The 10,143-nt window shown below is 32.7% G+C and overlaps 1 protein-coding gene across 1 annotated transcript; it reads left to right on the top strand.

The window, feature by feature from the left end:
- Positions 1-1,210: 1,210 nt before the first annotated feature.
- On the top strand, positions 1,211-9,772 carry LOC143254607 (uncharacterized). Its single transcript, XM_076509754.1, has 4 exons — positions 1,211-1,445; positions 4,642-5,235; positions 8,927-9,172; positions 9,385-9,772. Exons 2-4 carry the CDS (start codon positions 4,667-4,669, stop codon positions 9,443-9,445), a joined length of 876 nt encoding a protein of 291 aa, XP_076365869.1. The 5' UTR covers positions 1,211-1,445; positions 4,642-4,666; the 3' UTR covers positions 9,446-9,772.
- The last annotated feature ends 371 nt before the right edge of the window (positions 9,773-10,143 follow it).

Below are 10,143 nucleotides of genomic sequence, written 5' to 3' on the forward strand. Positions count from 1 at the left end.
GTGTCGGTGGCTTAACACTGAGCTATGGAAACCGAGAACCCGTCACTTTTATAGGGATTTTGCATATGTTGCACTTGCAGAACATGTAGATCTCTCAAACAAATTTATTGGACACGCATGCGTTTTGACGAAAAATCCGATGTTTTCTTCCGTTTTCAAAGTGCACAACCTTTATTGTCATTTTGGTCTGACAATCAGTGCCTTAACACGTGTAACATCACATACTTTGAGCTCGTAACGTTATTACATATATTTCTCTTTAAAATAACAAAAATAGCCCTTTTGCGTTTCTTTTTTTGAAGAGTATAATAATAAGAATTTTACTATTTTTTGTGTTTTGTTCATTGTTAAACACAAAGCTGCACAATGGGTTATCTGTGTTATGACCACCACGAGTATTGAAGCTTGGTTTTTAGTGTTTTAAGTCTTCAGACTTATTGACGAGACTCTGTGGATTTGCTACTCTTTAAATACTTTATCTAAACACACATGAAGCTGATGTTTTTAATGGGAATTACAAGTGTTTAAATATTTTAAGCAGCACTTCAGCCAAAATTTTGTTGAGGTTTCTATCTCTCCTTCATATATACAATATGTTTGGGTGAAATCAAAGGTCTCATAATGTACTTTATTTTTTGCTAATCGCTTATGACAATTTCTTTATATGGTTGATATAACTTAACTGTTATTAATATGGCTTCTTTAATGGACCAAAAATATAACAATGTAGCATCTTTAAATAACAGTAACAGCGTTTAATGAGAGTGTTTCAACAAAACACATAGTATTGGTACTCTACAGCTCACATGATTTTTTCTGCCTTAGTAAACTACTTGTAAAAATAAATTGGATAAAAATATCTGTTCCAATGCTTAACAATCGCAGTGCTACTGGTTCTAAAAGGCTTTAAGCCTTTATGCGTCATAACTCCCACGAATTAATGCTGCATGAATATAAGCATAATCCCAAGTACCAAAGAGCGTAGTATGATTAAGATAAATCACATTATTATTTAATGTTAATTCGATATCTCACTCATATAGGTTTAAAATTAATAAGTATTAAGTAATTCTATACACAGTTTAGTTACTTAGTTCAAGTTAAATGACTGTTTAAACGTTATGGATCATGCGGTCGTGCTTCGTATGTACTTCAGGAGTTCAATAACCTCGACCTTGAGTCTGGATGTGTAGTCACATGGAAACGTGGTGAACTTTTACCTGCTGAGTTGTGTACCTGTCCAACGTAGCATGCACAGCGGACACTAGAGAACAGACGAAATAATTTGTCTATGCTTCTCATCTAATACTGTGCTATACACGCTGTATGAAAATCAGATTCGTCTCATGACCGTAACTGTTTGTTATTGTAAGGCCAAATCCTTATTTTTCCTCTCTTAATCCAGGTTTCGATTTTCTAGACAGCGATTTTCATAAGCTATTCAGGTGGGTGTTTGTTATGTGTTTCGACAAGTCACAGTAACTTTTAACATATTTTATAACAATAATACTTGGTAAGAGTTAGATCAATTAAAACTTACAGAAATTTTTGAAAAATAACACCATCAGTTAAGTCACTTCAAAATTAAAAATAAATCTGAGATTTTACTCTATCAAAGCCTTGCAAGTATTTAATGAACATTATTTGAAGTGTAACTTATAAAAGTGTGTTTTCTTATAGCAAAGCCACATCGGGCTATCTACTGAGCCCATCGAGGGAAATGTAACCCGTGATTTGAGCGTTGTAAATCCGTAGACTTACCGCTGCACTAGCGGGGGTCTATTGTGAAAGCATAAAACTGTTACTCTTGTTTTATACGAAAATGCGTTTAATAATAAAAGTATATTTAATAATTTTAGTTGAAATAATGTGAATTGGGAAAAGATAATTGTTATTATTTTTGTAAATCATTTAAAAATATATATAAATCAATATCTGTTGCTATTCCTGACAAAACATGAAGGCTAGAGAAGACATCAGGCTGAGGCATTATTTTTTTCAGTAGAGATTTCTTTCCAATACCATACAAAACTGATACAGTATCACAACTGGTTACTGCATGCAGGTAGACTGTTGAACGTATTCTGTCGCAGATATCTTGCGCTACCGTGTACTGGGATGACTCTTCTTGTCATAAAATGCTGTCACCACACTTGCCCTAATTCAGAGCTTACTTATCTCTATTACGAAGTATAAAAGTCTTTAGATAAAAAATGTACTTTATAGAAATAAAACTTTAAAAAAGAACTGCAAATATTCAACAAAAGAAAACAATAGTTCTGCTTTCAGTCTGCAGGGTTACGACATTAAAATCAGATTACGATACTTTTTGTGGGCACAATACAAACAGTCCGTTGTTTAGTATTCTACTCAACAACAATAAATCCAGATAGGCATAAACACATACACACACACAAACAAACACGTGTTCACCTTTCTTGTTGTTACGTAAATTTTAACTCTTTGTTACACATAAGTATTTTTAATAATAGGTACTATTGCTCGCTGTGTTGAATGACAGATTCCTCATTCTATCTAAAGTGAATAAAATACATCATTTTATTTTTTACTCGCATATAATTGTTCATATTTGTTTACTTATTATTACATAAAATATGTGATAGTTTTTCAATTAGAGTAATACGTCCCGGACCCGTAACATTCTAACAATAAATTTGTTTTGTTTATTTTTGAATTTCGCACAAAGCTACTCGAGGGCTATCTGTGCTAGCCGTCCCTAATTTAGCAGTGTAAGACTAGAGGGAAGGCAGCTAGTTATCACCACCCACCGCCAACTCTTGGGCTACTCTTTTACCAACGAATAGTGGGATTGACTGTCATATTATACGCTCCCACGGCTGGGAGGGCGAGCATGTTTAGCGTGACGCGGGCGCGAACCCGCGACCCTCGGATTACGAGTCGCACGCCTTACGCACTTGGCCATGCCGGGCCGCACCATAATATTAAGATTTGAATAAATAAAATATGTACCTAGGCCAAGTATAGGAAACGTATATTCGAATTTGTAAACTTTTACCGTTGAAATGCAGTTAAAAATCGCCGATACTGGCTATAATATCAGATATCAATAATATTATTTTTTTAATTTTTCACATCAATGTATATATATGGTGCTTCGACGTTTGATATCTCAACTTACGGTTTGTACTTTTTATACCAATAACTTATAAGGATTTTGTACTTTTGAAGTGTATGGAGTGTCGATCTTTAGGTGATTACCTTTGTTCAGGTTTAGGATGCAAAACAGCGTACAATACAATAACGCCATATTAACTTACGCTCATCGCTTTTGTTCTTCAGCGTGTAGTTCGATACTTACAATTTGTAATAATTATATAAGAAAAAGATAAAAACACCGTAAATAATGAATTCTGAACCGGAGCATTCATCGTTAAAACTGAAAAACACATTATAATAAATCAACTTATAATAGCGCTGTGTTTTTTTCATCATTTTTCTCTCGCGTACTTACTTTAGTCTGGTATATTGAAAACTGAAGTTTGAATTGTTTGTTGTTGCTTTTCAGTCGTTACCTTAATATACACATATATATATACTTTTAAGGTTTACATACAAATACTCTTATAACACATACAGGCGGTTGAGTACGTTACATTGAAACAATTTTGAAGACTCACTACGAATTACAGCCCATGTGGCCACATTTGATCATGTTTTGTCTAACGACTGTAATGTTTTACAAAAATTTCCGTTGTATAGTTTAACTTGCAAAGAACATCCATTATAAGGCTATTATGTTTAAAACACAACTCTTGTCCATACTGGAGTGGGTCTAATGGATGAGGGTGACAGTCTCCGAGCACCCATTTCAACATTCTAATCGCAGAAAAATTCACAGAGGACTTGACTGGTGCCTTAGTACGATATAATATAAAGACCTATTTCATTCTCAATCTTCGTGATATATTCGATGGTTGAACAGGTGGCATGACTTATCTTGATGAATTCATACTCTGTTGGTCTAGCTTCAGAACGGAAATCCTTCTTGATAATGTTGCTACTGATGTTTATGATCAGATATCTCGCATGGTTCAAAGTTTCGCATTTTGCTTACCACACCAGGTTTCTTTATTTATGTGTCGGTGTCCCAAACTGATCCATATTACTACTTTTTACAATGCTATTAAGTATGAGAGATATCATTTTCTTGGAAATAATGAATCCCAGATACAAAAGCAACTTTATGATCTTGCATCGAAAAAGGCTGTTATATACCCTTTCCAAAAGTGATAGATTATCAGTGCATCATAGATCAAACAATGTAAAAATGTCGTTATTATATACGCCATTCCACCGCTTCTTTCTATTGGTTGTTGTTGTTATGTGACTTTCTGATTTAAATACTAAGATCGTTTAATATAATCTTCTCAACCCTAAAGTATGTTTGGATGTTGAACCTACCAGCTATTAGCCAGAATAACTTGCTTATGTTATGACTTATAAACCGATATTTGTCCAACGTTACCATAGTTTTCCAATTTTGATTGTAGTGAGACAGAACTTGATATTTTTGGCTTAATTAGAATGATGTATTTATCTAATTTGATAAAATATAATAAATGTCATCATACATTAATTTTCTTTAACGTTATTCTGCAGCGGTATATTGACAACATAGTGTGGAATGGGCAAAAGGACTGGATTTATAGCGCTATGGCTATATGTGGTTGCAGTTCTACGTGCCCACTCTTACAGAGGTGGACTGAAGAATGGATATACTAATTATAAGGAAGATTGGGGTGGTAACCATATACTAGTTGAAAAAATAAGAAAACACTATCGTATCCCATATTCTGCACCTGTTCCACAAATTTCTAGCCCAAGTTTTGTAAATGTCTTCAAACCTCTCTCCACTGTTTACCCTATAGAGAAACCATATAGAGTCAACGAGGTTCATCGTGCCTCTTTTCGTATACCTGCTATGAAATTTGTGCCTTATCAAGCAACTGTTCCAGTTCCCCAGCTAGACCCCATTCCCATTCAAATCCGACCATCAAAGCCTGTAATAGTCAGTCAAACTAAAATGTATAATATAGTCAACAAAATCCCTGCCTCTGTGCCCATCAAATTTCTACGCCCATTTGCTATTCCTTTTGCAAAGAAAATTTCAGTTCCAATAACTCATCCAGTAAAGAATCCTGTTAATGATGTGAAAGAATTTCCAATATTCATCAACAAACTGTATCCTGCTTCGTAAGTGAAATAGATTATTGTCTTGTTTCAACTAAAAATTATGCATATCGCTATATATAAGTTTAGCATATGAAATCAGTATAATAGTAGTTATAAGAATAGTCTTAGTTGTTATTATTGTAATGCTAGAAAAATAAGAAATAAAACAGACAACTTTAGGGCACTAGTAGATTAGAATATTTTGATATTATGGAAACAAATTAAACATGGCTAAATGTAAATGATTTTGATGAGAGAAATTCTTTTAAATACGTGTGTGTGTGTGTTTTTCTTATAGCAAAGCCACATCGGGCTATCTGCTCAGCCCACCGAGGGGAATCGAATCCCTGATTTTAGCGTTGTAAATCCGGAGACATACCGCTGTACAAGCGGGGGGCTCTTTTTGAAATACACAGTTATAGGTTATATAATAGGAACAGTGTAGTAAAGAGAATGAGGAGAGAGGCTCTATATATAAAGTGTCAGTTACATCCTGTTGTAGTTGAGAATATTAAGGATAAAAGCAAGGAGGTGAAATCAATTTGGGTTTCAGTTAGTGGGTATCGAGGTAAAATCTCTTAGTAAAACGTTTACGGACTATCATTTGAAACAGTCGAAGTTTGTGAGAAACTTTATACTCATATTAAGATTTTGCCTGTTAATGAAGTCATAATGACGATTTTGATTTTAGATATATAGACTGGGAAATGCTGGAGCAAGAGCATGAGGAAGAAAGAATAGATTTATTTACTAATTGGTCAAAGAACCTACTAAAAATAATGTTATTTTAAATTTTTTTAACTTCTAATATGGAAATGGTTCAAAGGGTGGAAATTGGGCGACATCTAGGTACAAGTGATCATTGCTATATTAAGTTTGATATTTTGCTGCATATATAAAACATAAATGACAATATTTTGATTCCAAATTTAAAAACGCAACAACAAATTTTGAAGGAATGTAAGAATAATTATCTGTTGTGAAGATTTTTCAGCATTCAAAACAATATATTTCTTATAGAAACAAAAAGGTACCTCTAAGTAAAAGAAGTAATTTTGGCTCACAAAGTTATAAAAGATAAAATTAAAGAAAAACATCAAAAATTTAAGGAACTTAAATTGACTGGTATCATAGAAGATTTCTGATATAGAAAATCAAGAAAGCTGGTCAAACAAATTTAAGAAAAGCAAATTTCCAACGGACACAACAAGAATTATCTGTTGTGAACTGGGAAGCTGAGTTACATAAGAAACAATGAGCAAATGTGGAAAACAAATTAAAAAGGTTTTCAATATTTAAAATAAATGTATTTCTTCAGATAGAGAATAAAAAGGTTAAAAAAGATAAAATTAAAAAAGTCAAGTTTAAGAAATTTAAATCTACTGGTGTTATTGCTGAATTAGAATATTATAGAAGATCAAGAAAGTTGATCAAACAGAAAACTAAGACATTAAAAAAATGTCTGAAAAATATTGGCTGAAAATAAAAAATTAATAGTGAAAAATTTAAAATTACATAAAAGTTAAATAAAATGTTAGGAATGGGAAAGATCTCTTGAGAAATTACAAAGAAAGTATTTTATCTGACGATTATAAAATGATTAGGTGATAAATTTAGTTTTTCTTCAGTTTTTACTCATGAAGACTTAATCAGTGTTCTTTATATTGAGCAATCGAAAGATGAAAAGAAAGTTGAATAAGGCAACTTCATGAATTCTGAGCTTATTTAAATAAATTGGGAAATTTAAAGAATAATAAGGATTTTTGGTCAGATAATATTTTTTGCGGGTTTTAAAGGATGTGTGAGCCATTTGCCAAAGGTTTTGTAAGTCCTTAAATAGTAGACAACTACCCTTAGATTCAAAATTAGCTAATATCACTCCTATCTTTAAGGAAGATAATATAAGTTATCCCATTAGGTCTATTAATTTCACATCAGTTGTGGGAATAGTTTTGGAATGTCTGATAAAAATACATTATAAAGTCATTCACCAAAGTTTAGAATTCTATCAGATAGCGAACATTGTTTTACTAAGAAAAAATCTTGCCTAATAAATATTTTGACATCCTTTGAAAATATTACTGCATATATAGATGAGAGTAACTGTGTAGATCTAGTGTATCTGGATTTTGAGAAAGCATTTGACAAATTGCCACATAAAAGGTTTGTAAAGAGACTTACTTATCTTTATAGGTCTGGGAAATAAGTTAATTAATTGGATAGAAAAGTGGTCTAATGGAAGAGAGCAGAAGGTTGTAAATGGAGCCGAGTCAAATTGGATTAAAGTTGCATGTTGTGTACCTCAAAATGTCATTTATTTACATTAATAACATAGATGAAGGAATAGTCAACAAACTGGTTAAATTTGTTGATGATATCAAGCTCTTGTATGTTGTTGGCTGCGAAGAGAATGATTCTGCTTCACAAAAGTATTTAGATCATTTAGTATGTTGGACAAATAAATGGCAAATTGGTTTTAAATATGATAGAAGCAAGATATTGCATGTGGGTTATCATAATTTGAATTATGAGTGTAATTTGGATTGTAGTAACCTTTACTGTCTTGAAAGAAAAGGATTTTGATGTAATAGTTGATCAGTTTCATAAGTAATCCAAGCAGTGGGCTGTTGCAAATAGGATTTTAGGTTGTTCATACACAAATATTAAATATAAGTCTAAAGAGGTTATAATTTCATTGTGTAGGTCACTGGGCAGGCCACATTCTAAGTACTATTTTCAGTATTGGGCTTCTTGCCTCAGGAAATGTACTGAATTGTTGGAAAGGGTATAGAGGAGGGTCACTAAAATGGTACTTGGAATGGAGGGATTGTCACATGAGGAGAGATTAAAATACTTAAAATTGTTTTCTCTTGAAAAAAAGAAGAGTTAGAGGGGACCTGACTTAAGTGTTTAAGATAGTAGAAAGAACTGATAATGTTAATGCATCAACATGTTTCATACATAGCAGCGAGAATTATAGAGCTAGGAGACACAAATATAGGTTTAGGCAAAGTAGAAGTCGTCTTCAACTAAGACAATTTGATTTTTCAAATATGGTGGTTGGCCTAAGCAATGACTTGTCTTCAGATGCTGTGGAGGCAGTAAATCTGAATGAATTCAAAAGAAAGCTTAATTGATATATGAAAGATAAGGATTGACTTTAATTTATTAAATGGGACGGGACAACCGAGATGGACCAATGGGTCCCTTGTTTTTCCTAAACATTATGTTATGTGAGCTGTTATTTATTTATTCATTTTAACACTTTGTTTGTGTTTCATTAATTAATTTTTACATTATTTCCTGTTTGTCATTACTGGTTTAAATAAGAAAGAATGTTTAGGGTATTTGTGTGTCTGCGCACGCACTAAGAGGACGTTGGCCAAGTACCGGCCTTTCTAAGATTGTTTGCAGTGTTTAACACTATTTTTGTTTAAAAGCACAACTATTCACTATAGTTTAAAAATTATATAAAATTTTATATGCCGCGTTGGAATGAACATAATTTGTATGAAAGCTAGTCTAGTAAATTTATAAACTATGCTATTTATTGTATCTTAAGTTTTGTATATCTGAGTTGAATAATTTTTAAGTGAAGAGATAATTCATTAAAGAGTGAAACTAATAAAACAGCAAGTTTCATGTTAAATGTTTACAAGTATTGTAATAAATTATACGAATTTTGTTATATTCAAGTGTTTAATATTTGTAGTACTGAAGGAAATATTTGGAATGGGTATGGCGGCTATAGTGCAAGCAGTGATCTGAGTGGTCATTTATCAACAAGTCCTAACTCTCATGGAGTAGGCATCGGAATCCATGTTGGAGAAGACGGTCAAACTACTGATGGAATGCATGGGTATCAAGGTAGAAATAGCATTGCAAATTGGGAAACTGACAGGTTTCAGCAGAGAAGCTATGCTGAACTAGGAGGGAAAAGCGTCAGTTTTACCACTGGGTACAGTACATTTCAATCCACTAACTTAGGTCAAAAACAGTATCTTATTTATAATGCTTTGAATATAATTTTGTGTATAATTCTACTAACATTAAGCTAAGTAATAGTGTATAAATCGTTTTTTTTGCTTTATTTGATCAAAAGACAATGTTAATTTTCGAATACGAACACACTCCATAAAAATCTGTCATTTTGACATCTTCATTATATAGATTCACCAAGTCCAGTGACATTGAACTTGACTTTCGAGTGGGAAAACCTGCCTTCTATTGAATGAATTAATTCGTTTTTCCCATTGAGCTGAACAAGGACGAATATTAATGTGGGAGACTGCTGTATTTAAATTACCTTAAAGGACTGTAATTGTCCAGTTAAGAACATCAGTAATTGTTTGTGAAAAATGTTTTGTTTGAATATTTCGACTAACTTATTATTTACTGATTCCAAGAAATTTGGAACAGACCGACAATCTTTCTGTGCTAAATATTCATATTAATCTTGCTTATTGATATATCATTATATGTTTGTTACAGCTCTATTATGATATTGACAAGAAGTTTCTTAATTTGTAAAGGTGAGGAATAAAATTGAGTGGGGCTCTGTGAGTATTCTAAGCGTCTTGTGCCTTTAATAAGATAAACTATGACAAATATTTTTACTTTTGAAAAGTGTATTTAACTGGAAGTCTACTCACTGAACAAAATATTGCTTCCTTTACGCTTCTTTATGGTTACTCTTTTACCAATGAATAGTGGGATTAACCAAACTTTATAACGCCCCTACGGTTGAAATGGCAAGGATGTTTGGTATGACGATGATTAGAACCAGCGACGCTCAGATTAATAGTCGAGCGTCTTAAACCCCTGGCCATGCCAGGCCAAAGGAGTGAGAAGGGAAACTTTGGTAATTCACAGAAAAATTAATCAGAAATGTATTTATATTGCTTTCGGTTTTGATTTCTTCATTGCATT

The sequence above is a fragment of the Tachypleus tridentatus genome, chromosome 6 (genome assembly GCF_004210375.1).
Source record: "Tachypleus tridentatus isolate NWPU-2018 chromosome 6, ASM421037v1, whole genome shotgun sequence".
In the NCBI taxonomy this organism is placed as follows: Eukaryota; Metazoa; Arthropoda; class Merostomata; order Xiphosura; family Limulidae; genus Tachypleus; species Tachypleus tridentatus.

Bases quoted from the DNA above. Each gene is read 5' to 3' on its own strand.
- LOC143254607 (XM_076509754.1), top strand. From the start codon at position 4,667: ATGGGCAAAAGGACTGGATTTATAGCGCTATGGCTATATGTGGTTGCA. The intron at 5,236-8,926 runs GTAAGTGAAATA...TAATATTTGTAG, and splicing joins AACAAACTGTATCCTGCTTC to TACTGAAGGAAATATTTGGA. The intron at 9,173-9,384 runs GTACAGTACATT...TTCATTATATAG, and splicing joins AGCGTCAGTTTTACCACTGG to ATTCACCAAGTCCAGTGACA.